This window comes from Oncorhynchus nerka, linkage group LG24, assembly GCF_034236695.1.
Source record: "Oncorhynchus nerka isolate Pitt River linkage group LG24, Oner_Uvic_2.0, whole genome shotgun sequence".
Lineage (NCBI taxonomy): Eukaryota > Metazoa > Chordata > Actinopteri > Salmoniformes > Salmonidae > Oncorhynchus > Oncorhynchus nerka.
In genome coordinates, this window is record NC_088419.1 from 63,685,548 (window position 1) to 63,706,160 (window position 20,613).

Here is a 20,613-nt window from a genome sequence, read left to right on the forward strand (position 1 = left end):
GCTATGATGGGACCCGATTGTTTTTCTAATCAATTCAAATAGTAAAAATAAAAAATAAACTCCTGGAAAAACTCCTGGCCCTAAGGAGGATGAAAACGTTAAAACCCTTTACACAAACAAAGAGACAGGGCTGAGCTCACTGTATGCAGGGTTGCAATTATGTAGGCCTTTGCATCTGTAATTAAAAAGATACTCAAACAGTATGTCATCACTTTCGTGTTGATTGATTCATTCCAGTCAATACTTTTTTATTAAAAAGACCTAGGTAGCCTAGCCACCCGAAGTTTGAATATAAACCAAGTTTGATCACATTCACAATTTCTCCGAACACAAATAAATTGGCCTATTTTAGACTAGAAATACATAGCTTAGGCTACAAAAACATAATGTTATGTTTCCCCTGGCCAGGCCAAGATGGGATCAGAGAGCATGGGCTACCTACAGTTGGGATTGTTATCAGTAGGCTACAGTTGATCAGACTGAAACACAGACTAATTGTGCACGTTGAGAAATCATGGTGGCGTGTATCGGCTTCCATATAAAACAGCCCATCGCAGTGAATTCACCTATACCCACATTTTCAGCCACGGTTAGCTTATAGCACATGCAATGATTTGCATGATATAGATCAAAATTAAACAATGTTGTAAGGTAGGCCTACTGTACTTATATCTTCGTATGAGAGAGTTAATCATACATTTTTGATAGGCTAACGTTACTTGATGTAATGAGTGTAGCATACAGATGCGTAAATTAACCCTTTAACTGTCTGCACATGCTTGTGAATTGTTGTATTATTCAAGATTATAGAACAGGTGGTTCAAATCCTGAATGCTCATTGGTTAAAACCACATTCTGGTGTCTATTCCACAAGTTACCACCAGCTAAATCTATGACGTTAAAATTCCTATTTACTCTGTTCCATCTGACTTCACAATCCACTGTCTCATTAGCCCATCCAGGCACTTTATAAACTTGATCTCCGCTATAAAAAGCATCTAGACATTATCTCACATTTCTTTAAGACTAACATTTAGTTTTCAACAGAGATTTGAATAAACCCTGCTGTCTGTCTCTCTGACATTTGCAACATTGTTTCAATATATACATTCGATCTCTACCCCTCCTGAGTGGTGCAGTGGTCTAAGGCACTACATCGCAGTTGCTAGCTGTGCCACTAGAGATTCTCTGTTGCAGCCGGCCGCGACCGGGAGACCCATGGGGCGGCGCACAATTGGCCCAACATTGTCCGGGTTAGGGAAGGGTTTGGCCGGCAGGGATGTCCTCGTCATATTGCACTCTAGCGACTCCTGTGGCGGGCCAGGCGCATGCATGCTGACACGGTCGCCAGGTGTATGGTGTTTCCTCCGACAAATTGGTGTGGCTGGCTTTCGGGTTAAGCGGGCAATGTGTCAAGAAGCAGTGCGGCTTGGTTGGGTCGTGTTACGGAGAACGCTTGGCTCCCGACCTTCTCCTCTCCCGAGTCAGTATGGGAATTGCAGTGATGAGACAAGACTGTAACTACCAATTGGATACCACGAAATTTTGTTATTAAAAAATTATTATAATAATTATTTCCATCTCCATCTGTCAAATAGTAATGAACTAGTCGGGACGAGACAGACAGGTAGGCAGCGTTTCTCAGCCAGTCGAAATCATGAATTATCTGGCATCATTTTTATGGATACAAAGAAATGTCAATTGAAAAAAGGTCAAACGAAAGGAAGTGCAGCAAGTTTGCTGTCTTTCCTGCTTCAGTTTAAAGTGACTGTGTTAGCTGTGTTGTTGGCTAGCTCCTCTGAACAACAGTGTCCTGACGAGAGAGCACATTTTCTATGTCAGGCGAAATCGCACCTCATTAGCTCATTGTTATGGATGTATCCAAATAAATGTCACTGGAAAACACTTTAAACAAATGCAGCTACTGTTGTTATTCTGAGTGCACTGTTTGACGTGACTGTAAGTTAGCCGTAGTTGGCTAGCTAGCAAGCAGGGGATAAGAACGTTGCCAGCCAGTATGGCAATGGAACGTTTAGAACGAACGACTGTGTCGCGTCCATAGATACAGAACAAAAAGACTGAATGACTGGGTCGCGTCTCTGGCAACCGAACAAATAGAACAAACGACCAGTCGGCTTGGGTAGCAACCCTAGATTTGTGTCGGGACTATATCTAGTGGAAGGATGAAATAGTATGAATAAATTAATCAAAATAAGGTTTTTAATGAAAATATGTCAATCGTTATTTGAATATGTTGGTAACTCGTTGTATAAAAGTGAAACCAAAGTGAAACCTTTCTTCTAAAACGTTGCCCTATTGAATAATGCAACCAAACCATATTACACTTACAGTGGGGCAAATTAGTATTTAGTCAGCCACCAAGTTCTCCCACTTAAAAATATGAGAGGCCTGTAATTTTCATCATAGGTACATTTCAACTATGACAGACAAAATGAGAAAAAAAATCCAGAATATCACATTGTAGAATTTTTTATGAATTTATTAGCAAATTATGGTGGAAAATAAGTATTTGGTCACCTACAAACAAGCTGGCTCTCACAGACCTGTAACTTCTTCTTTAAGAGGAAGTGTACCTATGATGAAAATTACAGGCCTCTCTCATCTTTTTAAGTGGGAGAACTTGCACAATTGGTGGCTGACTAAATACTTTTTTGCCCCACTGTAAGTGATAATGCCCTGAAAGCCTGTGTTTAGATAATATATTGGCATGGTTCATCTCGGACCTAACAACACCCGTGCTCTCCTGTACTCCCTGTTCACCCACGACTGCGTGGCCACGCACGCCTCCAACTCAATCATCAAGTTTGCGGACGACACAACAGTGGTAGGCTTGATTACCAACAACGACGAGACGGCCTACAGGGAGGAAGTGAGGGCCCTCGGAGTGTGGTGTCAGGAAAATAACCTCACACTCAACGTCAACAAAACTAAGGAGATGATTGTGGACTTCAGGAAACAGCAGAGGGAACACCCCCTATCCACATTGATGGAACAGTAGTGGAGAGGGTAGTAAGTTTTAAGTTCCTCGGCGTACACATCACAGACAAACTGAATTGGTCCACCCACACAGACAGCATCGTGAAGAAGGTGCAGCAGCGCCTCTTCAACCTCAGGAGGCTGAAGAAATTCGGCTTGTCACCAAAAGCACTCACAAACTTCTACAGATGCACAATCGAGAGCATCCTGTCGGGCTGTATCACCGCCTGGTACGGCAACTGTTCCGTCCACAACCGTAAGGCTCTCCAGAGGGTAGTGAGGTCTGCACAACGCATCACCGGGGGCAAACTACTTGCCCTCCAGGACACCTACACCACCCGATGTCACAGGAAGGCCATAAAGTTCATCAAGGACAACAACCACCCGAGCCACTGCCTGTTCACCCCGATATCATCCAGAAGGCGAGGTCAGTACAGGTGCATCAAAGCTGGGACCGAGAGACTGAAAAACAGCTTCTATCTCAAGGCCATCAGACTGTTAAACAGCCACCACTAACATTGAGTGGCTGCTGCCAACACACTGACTCAACTCCAGCCACTTTAATAATGGGAATTGATGGGAAATGATGTAAAATATATCACTAGCCACTTTAAACAATGCTACCTAATATAATGTTTACATACCCTACATTATTCATCTCTTATGTATATACTGTACTCTATATCATCTACTGCATCTTTATGTAATACATGTATCACTAGCCACTTTAACTATGCCACTTTGTTTACATACTCATCTCATATGTATATACTGCACTCAATACCATCTACTGTATCTTGCCTATGCCGCTCTGTACCATCACTCACTCATATATCTTTATGTACATATTCTTATCCCCTTACACTTGTGTCTATAATGTAGTAGTTTTGGAATTGTTAGCTAGATTACTTGTTGGTTATTACTGCATTGTCGGAACTAGAAGCACAAGCATTTCGCTACACTCGCATTAACATCTGCTAACCATGTGTATGTGACAAATAAAATTGGATTGGATTTGATTTGATTTAGATCCTCCAAACACCGGCTACTAAGGCATTATCACTTAAGTGTAATATGTTTTTTTTAATTTTTAATTTTTTATTTTATTTCACCTTTATTTAACCAGGTAGGCTAGTTGAGAACAAGTTCTCATTTGCAACTGCGACCTGGCCAAGATAAAGCATAGCAGTGTGAACAGACAACACAGAGTTACACATGGAGTAAACAATTAACAAGTCAATAACACAGTAGAAAAAAAAGGGGGGAGTCTATATACAATGTGTGCAAAAGGCATGAGGTAGGCGAATAATTACAATTTTGCAGATTAACACTGGAGTGATACATGATCAGATGGTCATGTACAGGTAGAGATATTGGTGTGCAAAAGAGCAGAAAAGTAAATAAATAAAAACAGTATGGGGATGTGGTAGGTGAAAATGGGTGGGCTATTTACCAATAGACTATGTACAGCTGCAGCGATCGGTTAGCTGCTCAGATAGCTGATGTTTGAAGTTGGTGAGGATTTTTGCAATTCGTTCCAGTCACAGGCAGCAGAGTACTGGAACGAAAGGCGGCCGAATGAGGTGTTGGCTTTAGGGATGATCAATGAGATACACCTGCTGGAGCGCGTGCTACGGATGGGTGTTGCCATCGTGACCAGTGAACTGAGATAAGGCGGAGCTTTACCTAGCATGGACTTGTAGATGACCTGGAGCCAGTGGGTCTGGCGACGAATATGTAGCGAGGGCCAGCCGACTAGAGCATACAAGTCGCAGTGGTGGGTGGTATAAGGTGCTTTAGTGACAAAACGGATGGCACTGTGATAGACTGCATCCAGTTTGCTGAGTAGAGTGTTGGAAGCCATTTTATAGATGACATCGCCGAAGTCGAGGATCGGTAGGATAGTCAGTTTTACTAGGGTAAGCTTGGCGGCGTGAGTGAAGGAGGCTTTGTTGCGGAATAGAAAGCCGACTCTTGATTTGATTTTCGATTGGAGATGTTTGATATGAGTCTGGAAGGAGAGTTTGCAGTCTAGCCAGACACCTAGGTACTTATAGATGTCCACATATTCAAGGTCGGAACCATCCAGGGTGGTGATGCTAGTCGGGCATGCGGGTGCAGGCAGCGATCGGTTGAAAAGCATGCATTTGGTTTTACTAGCGTTTAAGAGCAGTTGGAGGCCACGGAAGGAGTGTTGTATGGCATTGAAGCTCGTTTGGAGGTTAGATAGCACAGTGTCCAATGACGGGCCGAAAGTATATAGAATGGTGTCGTCTGCGTAGAGGTGGATCAGGGAATCACCCGCAGCAAGAGCAACATCATTGATATATACAGAGAAAAGAGTCGGCCCGAGAATTGAACCCTGTGGCACCCCCATAGAGACTGCCAGAGGACCGGACAGCATGCCCTCCGATTTGACACACTGAACTCTGTCTGCAAAGTAATTGGTGAACCAGGCAAGGCAGTCATCCGAAAAACCGAGGCTACTTAGTCTGCCGATAAGAATATGGTGATTGATAGAGTCGAAGGCCTTGGCAAGGTCGATGAAGACGGCTGCACAGTACTGTCTTTTATCGATGGCGGTTATGATATCGTTTAGTACCTTGAGTGTGGCTGAGGTGCACCCGTGACCAGCTCGGAAACCAGATTGCACAGCGGAGAAGGTACGGTGGGATTCGAGATGGTCAGTGACCTGTTTGTTGACTTGGCTTTCGAAGACCTTAGATAGGCAGGGCAGGATGGATATAGGTCTGTAGCAGTTTGGGTCCAGGGTGTCTCCTCCTTTGAAGAGGGGGATGACTGCGGCAGCTTTCCAATCCTTGGGGATCTCGGACGATATGAAAGAGAGGTTGAACAGGCTGGTAATAGGGGTTGCGACAATGGCGGCGGATAGTTTCAGAAATAGAGGGTCCAGATTGTCAAGCCCAGCTGATTTGTACGGGTCCAGGTTTTGGAGCTCTTTCAGAACATCTGCTATCTGGATTTGGGTAAAAGAGAACCTGGAGAGGCTTGGGCGAGGAGCTGCGGGGGGGCGGAGCTGTTGGCCGAGGTTGGAGAAGCCAGGCGGAAGGCATGGCCAGCCGTTGAGAAATGCTTATTGAAGTTTTCGATAATCATGGATTTAGCGGTGGTGACCGTGTTACCTAGCCTCAGTGCAGTGGGCAGCTGGGAGGAGGTGCTCTTGTTCTCCATGGACTTCACAGTGTCCCAGAACTTTTTGGAGTTGGAGCTACAGGATGCAAACTTCTGCCTGAAGAAGCTGGCCTTAGCTTTCCTGACTGACTGCGTGTATTGGTTCCTGACTTCCCTGAACAGTTGCATATCACGGGGACTCTTCGATGCTATTGCAGTCCGCCACAGGATGTTTTTGTGCTGGTTTGCATTATTCAATAGGGCAACGTTTTAGAAGAACGGCTGACCAAGAGTGTCGCATTGCCAGCCACAACGAAAGGTAAGGCAAGGACATAATGTGAATTGAAAAGTAGAATTATCTTTCGCCACAATGCTCCTCTCCTTCATATCTCGTAGTGGGAACAGGGCCCAAATGGAAGATAATTAGATTATTTCTGCTTATTTCTGCAGTAGTTTTAAGAGCACTAAACAGGCAAATGTGTAGACATCAATGAGTTAATTAGAAAGATGCACTAAAAACTCAAGGTAGAGATATTTTCATGTGACCTGTTGTCAACTTTGAATGGCTTGCTAACTTCAACGGTACAGCTTGTAGCAGTTAGCTGCTGCCTCTTTTCCAGTGACTTTTCCAGTGACGTGAACTGGCAGGTTGGGCTTTCATCAGCCCCTTCAAAGGCACAAAATGTAAACAGTACCTGCTTACTAATGAGAATGGAAGACAGCTTTCATCCATAAGCAAAAAATATGAACCAAATTCAAAATTAAACACCTCAACCCTTACACACACTCTTTACATTTTGCTGCCTTAAAATTAAAGGGATAAAACTTTATTTTCCTACTGATCTCCTCAACCTAGTCCACATTTTCAAATCAATAAAAATGTAAACGAAGATGTCTTGATTGTGTGCCTTCATACCCCAGAGTTAATCCTATTGTGGGAGCACCATTGATTAAAATTAGATTATCATCACTTTATTGGTCAATTACACAAAGGTCCAGCCAAAATTCTACTCCGCTTTTAACCCAACCCCCAAGAAAGACACACATCAGTGGAGACTCCTCAGAGGAGGAAGGGGAGGACCATCCTCCACAGTGAATTTCGTCAAAATGTTAATTGTAAAACATTAAAAAAGTTAAATTGTTTAGATAAAACTATACTACATATAATCATGTCACCAAAGAACTAATTAAAACACACTATTTTGCAAATAACGTCTACAGTAGCCTGAACAGCATTCTGTAGGGCAGAACCATGGTGTAGACAGAAGACAGCTAGTTTCCATCCTCCTCTGGGTACATTGACTTCAATACAAAACCTAGGAGGATCATGGTTCTCACCCCCTTCCATAGATTTGCACAGTAATTATGACAACTTCTGAGGACGTCCTCCAGCCTATCAGAGCTCTTGCAGCATGAACTGAAATGTGGTCCAACCAATCAAAGGAATCTAATACTGAAAGCATAAGCGTCAACTAGCTAGCACTGCAGTGCATACACTGTGGTGAGTAGTTGACTCAAAGAGAGAGAAAGACAATAGTTGAACAGTTTTGAACAAAATAGAGAGAGAGAGAGCGAGAGCGAGAGAGAGAGAGATATCATTTTTTAAATTTAATTAGCTAGAAAATGCAGCTAGCTAGTTTAGCCTACTGAAACATCCTTCTAAAACAGAGGGATGCCCTGTTAGCTAGCTAGCTATGACTTAAAAACACAACAAGGTAAGCTTTTGTTATTGCAAAATGATTGCCACAGGTGCCCGCCGGCGTAACTGCTTACTGACTGCACACTAACTTTATGATTGTAGCCGGTTTACTAACACATTAGTTATATTAGCTATGATGACTATGACGTTACTTTAGCTAATATGGTGACAACGATGTAGGCTGTGTGTAGTGGTTTGACTTGGAAAGTTTTTTTCGCCTGGTCACATACAGCTGATGCATTGAAGTCCACAAGCGAAGGGAAGAGGTTAGACGAAGAGTGCGCATAGATGCGAGATGGAATACAACATGGCTGCTATGACAGTGAACTGTGTTTACGCATGATCAGGGGTGTATTCATTTTGCTGATTCTGTTTAAAAACATTTCTTAAATGGAAGCAAACGGAACAAAACAGGAATAAACATGCCTGAATCTGTCCAATTGAAACTCTTGTTTGCAACTGTTGGACTAATGATTACACCCTATATCAGCTAGATGCAGGCAAGAGTTTGCAAGGCAGTATTGAATGTCACAGACTGTCCAAATCGTTCTCTCGACCTGTGTGCACCTACGTTGAAAACTTTAAATCATAGGCTAGGTTGTAGCAACCTCATGATGGGTATAGGGAAAATTAGAGTATCATGTAGTAGCCTAAACCTATCGCTGTTACATTGAACTGGGTGAATGGAATATGAATATTTGTCATCCAACAAGCTGTAATAGAATTAAGGCCATGCTTTTGAAAGAAAAATCTTCCGCCCTCGCCCTAAAATGGCACTGACCGCCACTGACACACATACAGGGTGCTCCGACACTGGGTGCCCAGGAACTATTGCTGTGTGGGGGTAAGTCCCTTGCACAAGGGCACAACGGCAATTAATGGCATCTAGGATTTGATACCAGAAAATCTCCAGTTGCCAGCTCAATTCCCGCCAGATATTTCCCGTCGGACCCAGGATTCAAACCCTCTGGTGGCTGGCTCGCCGCTCGAACCGCTAGGCTACTTGCAGCCCTAGCAGCCATTACAGCTGTGAATCATTTTCAATAAGATTCTACCAACTTTGCTCTATAAATTATAAACAATAAATGTATTTTACTTTGAAAATGTGGACTAGGTTGTGTAGATCAACAGGAGCAAAATCAAACTGAATCCTTTTTTTAGATTGAATTTTTAAGGTAGCAAAATGTAAAGAGTGTGTGAAGTGAATGGTGTGCAGACTTTCACCAGGCACTATATGCAAAAAGGAAGCTGTCAACTCCAAATCAAATCAAATGTTATTTGTCACATGCACCGAATAAAACAGGAAATAAGGCCATGCTCATGAAATGCTTACTTACAAGCCCTTAACCAACATTTCAAGCAATAGAGTTAAGAAAAGATTTACTAAATCAAATAAAAAGTAACACAATGAAATATCAATATCGAGGCTATTACAGGGGGTACCGGTACCGAGTCAATGTGCGGGGGTACATGTTAGTCGACGTCATTTGTACATGTAGGTAGGGGTAAAGTGACTATGTATAGATAATAAACAGTGAGTAGCAGCAGTGTAAAAACAAAGGGGGGGGGGGGGGGTCAATGTAAATAGGCGGGGTAGCCATTTGATTAATGCTGTTAAGGAGCCTTTTGGACTTAGACTTGGCGCTCCAGTACTGCTTGCCGTGCGGTAACAGAGAGTCCATGACTGGAGTCGTCGACAATTTTTGGGGCCTTCCTCTGACACCGCCTGGTATATAGGTCCTGGATGGCAGGAACCTTGGCCCCAGTGATGTACTGGGCTGTACGCACTACCCTCTGCAGTTTCTTATGGTCGGATGCCAAGCAGCTGCCATACCAGGTGGTAATGTAACCGGTCAGGATGCTCTCGATGGTGCAGCTGTAGACATTTTTGGGGATCTGGTGACCCAGGCCAAATCTTTTCATTCTCCTGAGAGTGAAAAGGTGTTGTTATGCCCTCTTCACGACTGATCTGTTGTGTTTGGATCATCATAGTCTGTTGGTAATGTGGACACCAAGGAGGTTAAAACTCTTGACCCGCTCCACTGCAGCCACGTCAATGTTAATGGGGGCCTGTTTGAACCTCCTTTTCATGTAGTTCACGATAAGCTCCTTTGTCTTGATCACATTGAGGGAGAGGTTGTTGTCCTGGAAGCACACTGCCTGGTCTCTGACCTCCTCCCTCTAGGCTTTCTCGCCGTTTCAGGCCTACCACTGTTGGGTCGTCAGCAAAGTTAATGATTGTGTTGGAGTCGTGTTGCCCACGCAGTCGTGGGTGAACAGGGAGTACAGGAGGGGACTAAGCACTCACCCCTGAGGGGCCCCAGTGTTGAAGATCAGCGTGGCAGATGTGTTGTTGCCTACCCTTACCACCTGGGAGCGGCCTGTCAGGAAGTCCTGGATCCAGTTGCAGAGGGAGGTGTTTAGTCCCAGGGTCCTTAGCTTAGTGATGAGCTTAGTGGGCACTATAGTGTTGAACACTGGGTTGTAGTCAATGAATAGCATTCTCACATAGGTGTTCCTTTTGTCCAGGTGTGAAAGGGCAGTGTGGAGTGCAGGAGAGATTGCATCATTTGTGGATCTGTTGGGGCGGTATGGGAATTGGAGTGGGTCTAAGGTTTCCAGGATGATGGTGTTGATGTGAGCCATGTCCAGCCTTTCAAAGCACTTAATGGCTACCGACGTTGGTGCTACGGGGCGGTAGTCATTTTGGCAGGTTACCTTCGCTTTCTTGGGCACAGGGACTATGGTGGTCTGCTTGAAACATGTAGGTATTACAGACTGGGTCAGGGAGAGGTTGAAAGTATCAGTGAAGACACTTGCCAGTTGGTCCAGTCCGCGCATGCTCTGAGTATACGTCTTGGTAATCTGTCTGGCCCCGGGGTCTTGTGAATGTTGACCTGTTTTTAAGGTCTTGCTCATATCGGCTACGGAGAGCGTGATCACACAGTCGTATGAAACACTGGTGCTCTCATGCATGCTTCAGGGTTGCTTAACTCGAAGCGATCATAAAAGGCATTTAGCTCATCTGATAGGCTCGTGTCACTGGGCAGTTCGACGGCTGGGTTTCCCTTTGTAGTCCGTAATAGTTTGCAAGCCCGGCCACATCCGACGAGCGTCAGAGCTGGTGTAGTAGGATTCAATCTCAGTCCTGTATTGATGCTTTGCTTGTTTGATGGTTTGTCTGAGGGCATAGCGGGATGTCTTATAAGTGTCCGGATTAGTGTCCCGCTCCTTGAAAGCGGCAGCTCTAGCCTTTAGCTCGGTGCGGATGTTGTGTGCTAGCAAAACAGTCCTGTAGCATAGCATCCACGCCATCTGACCACTTCCGTAATGAACGAGTCCCTTTTACTTCCTCCTTTAGTTTTTGCTTGTAAGTAGGAATCAGGAGGATAGAATTATGGTCAGATTTGCCAAATGGAGGTTGAGCTTTGTATGTGCCTCTGTGTGTGGAGTAAAAGTGGTCTAGAGTTTTTTTCCCCTCTGGTTGCACATGCGACATGCTGGTAGAAATGAGGTAAAATGGATTTTAGTTTGACTGCATTAAAGTCCCTGGACACTAGGAGCAACGTTTCTGGATGAGCGTTTTCTTGTTTGCTTTTGGCCTTATGCAGCTCGTTGAGTGCGGTCTTAGTGCCAGCATTAGTTTGTGGTGGTGAATAGATGGCTATGAATACTATAGATGAAAACTATCTTGGTAGATAGTGTGGTCTACAGCATATCATGAGGTACTCTACCTCAGGCGAGCAACACCTTGAGACTTCTATAATATTAGACATTGCGCACCAGCTGTTACTGACAAATAGAAACACACCCCTACCCCGCATCTTACCAAAAGTAGCTGCTCTTTCTGGCCAATGCACGGAAAACCCAGCCAGCTCTATATTATCTGTGTCGTCGTTCAGCCACGACTCGGTGTAGCATAAGATATTACAGTTTTTAATGTCCGGTTGGTAGTATAGTCTCGATCGTAGATCATACAGTTTCCAGTGCTCATTGGCCAAAAGAACTGATGGTAAAGGTGGTTTACCCACTCTCCGATGAATTCTCTCAGTCTTTTCTTCACACGAATGACAGGGATTTGGGCCTAGTCTCGGGGAAGCAGTATATCCTTTGCGTCTGACTCATTAAAGTACTCAGTTTGGACCCAGTTCGAGGTGAGAAATCGCTGTTCTGATGTCCAGAAGCTTTTTTTGGTCATAAAAGACAGTAGCAGCACCATTGTGTACAAAATAAGTTACAAACAATGCAAAGAAACTAAAAAAATAGCACAGTTAGTTAGGAGCCCGTAAAACGGCAGCCATCCCCTCCAGTGCCATTATGTTACGTCACTATGAAACTGTATCATTGACTGGATATCTAACCAGATCAATTCCTATAGGTTGCAACAGGATTTAGACACAAGCCGACCTGTATCAAGGCACTGCAGTATCAGTTGGAGTGACCTGCTTATGCCACTCATATGAACACCAGGAAATTCATAGCCTTCTCATTAATTGATCAATTTAAGAAACAGTTGATTTGGATTGAAAGTGGATTGTACCATAGGACTACTAATAGACCCATATCCTCATTCAATTGTCTAAGATGATCCGGGTTCACCTTGAATAGCTATGATACCATAGAGGTGCAATCATGTCAATCATGAATATCAGGGACAAGTAGCCTAGGCACGTGGGGAACAAACATAGAGTGGCTCATGGTTCAATATAAACATCAAGCCTGATGTAGCCTATACTGTAGGTTAGTGAAAGACTAATAATGGATATACACTACCTTTCAAACGTTTGGGGTCACTTAAAAATGTCCTTGTTTTTTAAAGAAAAAAAACAACATCAAATTGATAAGAAATACAGTGTAGTGATGGTTCATGTTGTAAAACACCAGTCTCAACGTCAACAGTAAATAGGCAACTCCGAGATGCTGGCCTTCTAGGCAGATTTGCAAAGAAAAGGCCATATCTCAGACTGGCCAATAAAAATAAAAGATTAAGATGGGCGAAAGAACACAGACACTGGACAGAGGAGCTCTGCCTAGAAGGCCAGCATCCTGGAGTCGCCTCTTCACTGTTGATGTTAACTGGTGTTTTGCGGGTACTATTTAATGAAGCTGCCAGTTGAGGACTTGTGAGGCATCTGTTTCTCAGATACTCTAATGTACTTGTCCTCTTGCTCAGTTGTGCACTGGGGCCTCCCACTCAGTTTGCTCTGTTCTGTGAAGGGAGTAGTACACAGCAATGTATGAGATTTTCAGTTTTTGGCAATTTCTCACATGGAGTAGCCTTCATTTCTTAGAACAAGAATAGACTGACGAGTTTCAGAGGAAAGTTATTTGTTTCTGGCTATTTTGAGCCTGTAATCAAACCCACAAATGCTGATGTTCCAGATACTCAACTAGTCTAAAGAAGGACAGTTTTATTGCTTCTTTAATTAGCACAACAGATGACAGCTTTGCTAACATAATTGCAAAAGGGTTTCGAATCATCAATTATCTTTTTAAAATTATAAACTTGAATTAGCTAACACAAAGTGCCGTTGGAACACAGGAGTGATGGTTGCTGATAATGGGCCTCTGTACGCCTATGTAGATATTCCATAAAAAATCAGCCATTTCCTGCTACATTAGTCATTTACGACATTAACAATGTCTACACTGTATTTCTGATCAATTTGATGTTATTTTAATGGACAGAAAATGTGTTTTACTTTCAAAAACAAGGACATTTCTAAGTGACCCCAAACATTTGAATGGTAGTGTATGCAATTATAATATCAATATAACCAAGTCTTTATACAGAACTCACTGCTAGCCTATATGTGAAATGTGAACATAATCTTCATAAAACATAAGAATCTTGCAATTGGTAACAGTGATCAATTGAGTGAGGTGCAATATTTTGTTATTATATCATTTGCTCACTACATTAGATGCAGTTTCTTATTGATGACATCTTATTGATGGCTTTACAGTATCAACAATAAAATGCACACTTACGTTGTAGATGTGAGTAATTGTCCATTGGGTTGTTCTATAGAATTGATCTAAATCCAATTGTAATTCCAAAACCGGGCAGTAGCCTTCTGTGACAGGTATGTGCAGAGGTGAGTAGACTATTCAAGGAGCACCAACCCATGGTGCGGTTTTCCTTTCAGTGACAAGGAATAAATGGGTCTCTTTCAAGACAAAACAAATGAGCATCCACATGCTGACCATAAACACGTTAGACTGTAAGCACATCATAAAACAGTATTCCTATTCTAATAGCAGATTTCAGGTGATAATAGGATATTGATCAAGATGCGCTTTATATCACTGTAAACCGATAGATGAACACCCAGCCATTGCTCCCCATACTTTTATCAAAGGGTTCAAAGTCATAATGCTTATCTTCTTTATGCATACAATCCCGTTTACCGAGGTGCACAAACACGGCAAAAAAAACACGCGATTATGCCGGGTTTGATAGATTACGCTCATTGGGTGATTCCGTCATCGAATTTCGAGGCAGGTACCGATTTGGTCCTCTGCCCTCCACGAATAATTCGATGTCCTTCTCCGTGAGGGAACTCGAAGACTTCTCACGAATGAAATCAAATGAACGTTTCCTCCTCTCGCATCGACACGAGAGAGGAGGAGGCAGAAGAAGGGAGGTGGAGGGAGGAAATGAGGACTAGATGAAGATGGAACGAACGGGGACGCAAAAGGAGTGGTCTGTGTGCATGCGAGCGCGTGAATAAAGTGCGCGGCAGGGAAACAACTGAGATAAAATAAGACCAGAATACACCGTTCATAAAACTAGAAACTACACTCCTGTCTGACCACTGCTCCACCGCCACTCTAGAATGACTCAAGAGCCTGCCCAATGCTGTGTGTATAACCCTTCCATGTCTGTGTTAACCAACAGTGTAACCCACTTTCAATTAAATAAAAGTCCAATATTGAGGTTTAATACAGTATTTTTTCAGCCTACTATTGCATGTTGCTTTCATCATTCCTCTTCCAGAAATTTGGGCAAGCAATCTCAGCGCTGTCTATAGCAGACACACAGAGGAATGGTGAGAGCACAGATCACATTGGGCTTCTTTGGAAAGCTATTGCATCTGTAAAGAAAACTGGATCGAGGAGGGCTTGTAACCTGTTGTTATACTTAGCTGCTTTAGTCTTAATATTTTTTGGTTTAGGGACCACTGAGAAAAAACTTAAATGTTTTAAGAGGGCATAGTTTACATTGCACTGAGCTCAGAACTCAAGAAAAACACACAAAACAACGGCTTTGTTAGGATTTATTGGCACCCTTGGTTAAGATGAGCAAAAAATACTATAAAATAAAGAGCTATTTTCTATGCAAAACAAATTTGTGAAATTATATTATTTTATTCTAATACAATTGCCCAGAGAAAGTCATTTTTGAAAAAATTCAGAAAGATAGGGGTCAAAATGATTGACACCCCTGTTTTCGATACTCTAGCGATACTCATCGATTTTGATTAGTGCTTGGGGTTTTTGTCTTGATGGAAGATCCACTTGTGGCCAAGTGTCAGTCTCCTGGCAGAGGCATCCAGGTTTTGGGATAAAATTAGCTGGTACTTTGTAGTTCATGATGCCGTTGACCTGAAAGGGACAGTGTAGTCAAACACGCGATTTTCTTGTATTTTATATAGGCTGAGTGTACAAAACATTATGAACACCTCTTTCCATAACATAGACCAGGGGAGTCAAACTCATTCTGTGGAGGACCTACTGTCTGCTGGTTTTGGGGTTTTCCTTTTTAATTCATCAATCAAAGACAAGGGAGGAGTGAAAACCGGCAGACACTCAGCCCCGTGTGGAACGAGTTTGACACATGTGACATAGACTGACAAGGTGAGTCCAGGTGAAAGTTATGGTCCTTTATTGATGTCACTTGTAAAAATCCACTTCAATCAGTGTAGAAGAATGGGAGGAGACAGGTTAAAGAATGATTTTCAAAGCCTTGAGACAATTGAGACATGGATTGTGTATGTGTACCATTCAGAGGGTGAATGGGCAAGACAAAATATTTAAGTGCCTTTGAACAGGGTATGGTAGTAGGTGCCAGCGGTTTGTCTCAAGAACTGCAACGCTGCTGGGTTGTTCACACTCAACAATTTTCTGTGTGTATCAAGAAGGGTCCACCACCCAAAGGTCAACCAGGCAAATTGACACAACTGTGGGAAGCATTGGAGTCCACATTGGCCAGCTTTCGACACCTTGTAGAGTTCATTGAGGCTGTTCTGATGGCAAAAGGGGGGGGGGGTGCAACTCAATATTAGGAAGGTCTTCTTAATGTCTTGTACAATCAGTGTATATTTCTATTCAATGAGTTTTTAATAATACTATGAAATTGTGCAAATTATGATAATGTAATTTTAGTGTAAGATCTGTTTGAAAAGATCGCCTGAACCTTCCGTTTGTTTGGCTGGGTGGGGTTTTAGACTGCCTGGTGACATCAAAATTCTTGATGGAGAAATTGCATTTAGCTAAGAAGCTATTTTAATTTATTTTTGACCATTTTAATTGAAAATAAGCACAGGTACTTAATTGATATCAAGAAATGATTTTGTATTGAGATGAAAACAGCTGCATTGGACCTTTAACAGGGGCCCCAGGACCTATGGAAGCAAAATAGCCCCATAACATCAAAGATCCTCCCCCATATTTTACCATCAGTATGAGGTACTTTTCCGCATGTGCTTCTGTTTTTCAATGCCAATCCCACAACTGGTGTGCGTGGCCAAAGCGCTCTATTTTCATGTCATCTGACCATAGCACCGGTTCCAGTCCAAGTGCCAATGCCGTTTATCAAACTCCAGGCGGTGCAACAGTCAGATGATCATAGCACCGATGGTCATCCTAATATGGGTGATTTCCATAACCCAGCTCTTGAGAGATGACTAAATCGCCTATGACTTTTCATTAGATCTCCCTCCATACATTGAAGGTCAATGATTGGAATTGTTCCATACAATGGCCAGTCAGCCTGTAAGCCACATATATATAGGATAACGCGCTGGAATTGGGACAGAGGCATAGAGTTACTAAATGGATTACAGATGGATGGTTGAATGTTTCAAGCTATATGGATCAAGTCCAGTAATAGTAGGCTAGATTATACAGTATCTTAGGCTATTATTGACTTCTAAATATTAGGCATCTAAATGGCTGCATGAATACCCTTCCACCTTCAGACAGGCAACATTTACATTGGCTATGGTGTAAATACAGTCATTCCCAAATGAAGGAGAATGCTTGCCACGGGTGTGTATTGTTGTGTTGTCATCACATGCACTGCACAACATAATCAAAGGCAATTATACACCTTCATACACCAAAGAGACTATAATCCAACCCACAGCCTCTATAGTATGTTTCAACCACTAACTATACATTTCTGTTTTATTATAAAAATACCTACTGTCAAAACATGTCCATTGAAAGACTGGACTCATTTGCACACTCTCTTGATTAAATGTATGTAAAGTCAAATGTCTGAACACATTATAAAACTCAGCCTCTTGTAGAGGTATTGTCAAGTATTTTAGTGTTGCATGCAGATATTACATCCTTCTTTCCTTGGTTACTATGGAGACATTGTGACAAGAATCCCTGTAATCCAAGGGCAAATAATAATAATAATACATTTTCTTTACAAGGTTATCTCAAAGCTCTACTGAGGGGGAAAAAATAGCATTATATACAATAAAAACAACATACATTTAGAATCAAGGCAGGTAAAGTAGTAATAGTGGGCTAAGTGCTAAATGCATTTTAGATTTGGACTAGGACTATGAAAAAGACAGTCTGTAGAAGTGGGTTTTAAATCTCCTATGACTCTTCATTAGATCGCCCTCCATACATTGAAGGACAATGATTGGAATCTTTCTATACCATCGCAAGCCAGCCAGTAGGCCACAGTATATGGGAAATAACACCTGAGTTGGGACAGAGACATGGAGTTACTAGATGGATACACACTCAGATGGATATTGGAATGTTTCAGGCTGAGTTGACATGCACATGATGCAAAAAAAATTTTTATTCATTACAAATGTTATTCTACACACCAAAATGTATAATCATCATTGTCATACATCATACTACAGACTGTATGTCACACATTACAATTGCTTCGCAAAATCTATATACAGTAGCTTAATTTAACACAAACTCTTATCTGTCTCTCCTCTCTGTATGTCCAACCCAGTGAATACCTACTATACGGTACACTGTCAACTCTCACAGCTGTCTCTCTGTTAGATACAGCCAGAGGATGATTTTCATAATCCCGTGAGAATGATGAGCTAGTTTACTGACCTTCAGAGTGTCACTCATTATCCATAATCAATTATGAGCATGACAAATACACAGAATGCCATTAGGATGAAAATAAATATGAATATAAACAAAGTCTATGTTCTGGTTTAATGTTCAGTGATGTGCTCTGTGAGTGTGGTTGCTGCATAGGGATATTACATGATAATTAAGCTATCAAACAAGTGACATAACTGCTGTGTGAACCCTTTGTAATAAGATGCACTCTATGGCCTTGTCTCTGAAGCCAAACCCCCCGTCATCACAGGCAGACATTCCCAGGTGGAACCCCAGCATGCACTACGATCGGAGAGGGTCTGTTTCAACGCTGCTTCCGAAGTGTCCGATTCAATTAGGCAGTCTGACAGCGAGTGCAGCACGACTGGAGAGACCCTCTTTGTGGGGACTAGGAAAGCTAGTTAACATTGGCAAGGCACTCCGCTAGCGTACAGCATCAGGCCTCTGCTCTCAACATCAAAGAACAGACCTGGACACGTCTTTAACGAAGCAGGCAGGGCCTGGCCAATCTCACTGAGACAGTTGCAAATGAAGAACCAAATGCAAATGAAGGCAATCAGACACCTCCATGTTTTCAAGGCCCAGGGGCTGTTTGTGTCTATACTACATGGGAAATGTATTCACTAAGTGGCATAAAATATGGTTTGCTCAGATCTGGGTAACTATCTGAGATTTGTAAAGATTGCTGATTCGATATCTGTATGTCATCACTTATTAACAAGGGGTTATTTGGTTTTATTTCTGCTCTAACAGCCACCTGTGTGTTGACTGTCTGTCTCCTGCCGACTGTGCAGTGTTGTGGGCAACCTTCGTGGGGTAGACTGCTGTCAGAGAGGGGTGTAATGGTGATGAATGAGGTTCTGGGGAGGTATTGAGTCCATCTGTGAAATCCACTGCACTGGAAACACCAGTGGGCTTCTCAATGGACAGCACTATACAATGACATAACCCTTTTATGTCAGTGTGCTAATGGTCATTGGTGCAAAGACCTCACAGATTGGTCATCATGAGATGAGATGCATAGTGAGGGTCCTGTCAACCCTATATCATACATTAATTAATCACTAACATCATTCAGTCATACCAGGACCAGATTGATAGGTCAAATAGGTGAAATAGAAAAACAGATGGAAATGATAGAATTCTTATAGTGGATTCCACTGCAGTTGCCTGTTAAGAGGTTAACAGTGTTAGTAGTACATTTTCATTGATTCTTTCCTTCCTCAAAGGGAACAGCCTACAAACAGTCCTGTTTGACTTTTCACAAATTACACCGTTATCTAATTGTTAACATAAGCATGCACACAGTCCTTAAATAAACAGATTGTACATTAAGTTGAACACATTTTAATTATACAGCTAATAGATTTGAACATGTTTCTAGTCTCTAGTGACCGTTTATCCACCTACAACTAGTAAACCTATAGTATGGTATTGCACTGGGACTGGATACTCTGAATGAATCAGAACTAGGCAATATCTTTGCATTCATTTCCTCTATCCTGACAGCTACCCCAGGCTTTAGAGAGCGTTAAAGTAACTATCCAGTGAAAATCTCACATTTAAAAGCTCATATTCTGTTAACACATACATAAACAATGTTGTTGACTTATCCTATACTCGTATTTGTGGCCAAAGCATAATTTGTAGAAAAAAACACAAAAAGAACCCACAAACAGTTTTTTCAAAAATGCTTGCTATTTCCTCATGGAGGATGATGTCATCCTCATGAGGAGAATGGTCTGGCCAATCAGTGGTTTACTCCCATTAACATTTTTGACCGGTATACGGCCACACATTTCCATTTCCATATACACCTCACACTCGTACAGGTTACCCACTTCCACATGCAGTGAAACAGAAAAATATAAGCACCCCCTATTTGACCTTTGACCATTCTGTTGTAGGGGTACGCCCACAACATTCCAACACAGAAAACTGCTTTTTTAACATACTCAATTACAATTTTATGGAAGGAAAACTACATGTATTTCACTCATATTGTAAATAATTATAGGTCATATTTCATAGAAATCTGGAAACACTGGAGAGTAACTTTAAAAAGAACAGATCGCTTTTGTCATTTTCAATCTGTGAGAGTAATCCCACCAGAATTGGCATATCATCTCAAAGCAATTTTACCTGAGGTTGCCTGTAGTTTTAGCACAAAGGTAAACATTAAGACAAAGATCCCTAAGCTATTCAATAAAAATATAGCTGTCACTTACAATTATAGCTCTAAAATTAAATGTAGGCCACTCAAAAAAATGGGGTTTCATTTTCCACTTCCTGCAGCGCTTGCCTAGACTAATGAAACCCCATGAAACTGAGTTGCATTTTCTGCTTATGATGGGGAGGAAGGATAAGACAAGGAATACATACTTAATCAAATAATCAAATATGAAAATGAACCTACTATGGCTAAACATACACAAATACTC

At 42.1% G+C, this 20,613-nt stretch overlaps 1 protein-coding gene across 1 annotated transcript in view; it reads right to left on the reverse strand.

Moving 5' to 3' along the window:
• Window positions 1-14,424, reverse strand: part of LOC115108735 (leucine-rich repeat-containing protein 7-like) — a 114,813-nt gene extending 100,389 nt beyond the window's left edge. The window contains exon 1 of the mRNA XM_065009049.1: window positions 13,820-14,424. Coding sequence (XP_064865121.1) covers window positions 13,820-13,844 — 25 coding nt within the window. The 5' untranslated portion in view covers window positions 13,845-14,424. The remainder of the gene's footprint in view (window positions 1-13,819) is intronic.
• Between the last annotated feature and the right edge of the window lie 6,189 nt (window positions 14,425-20,613).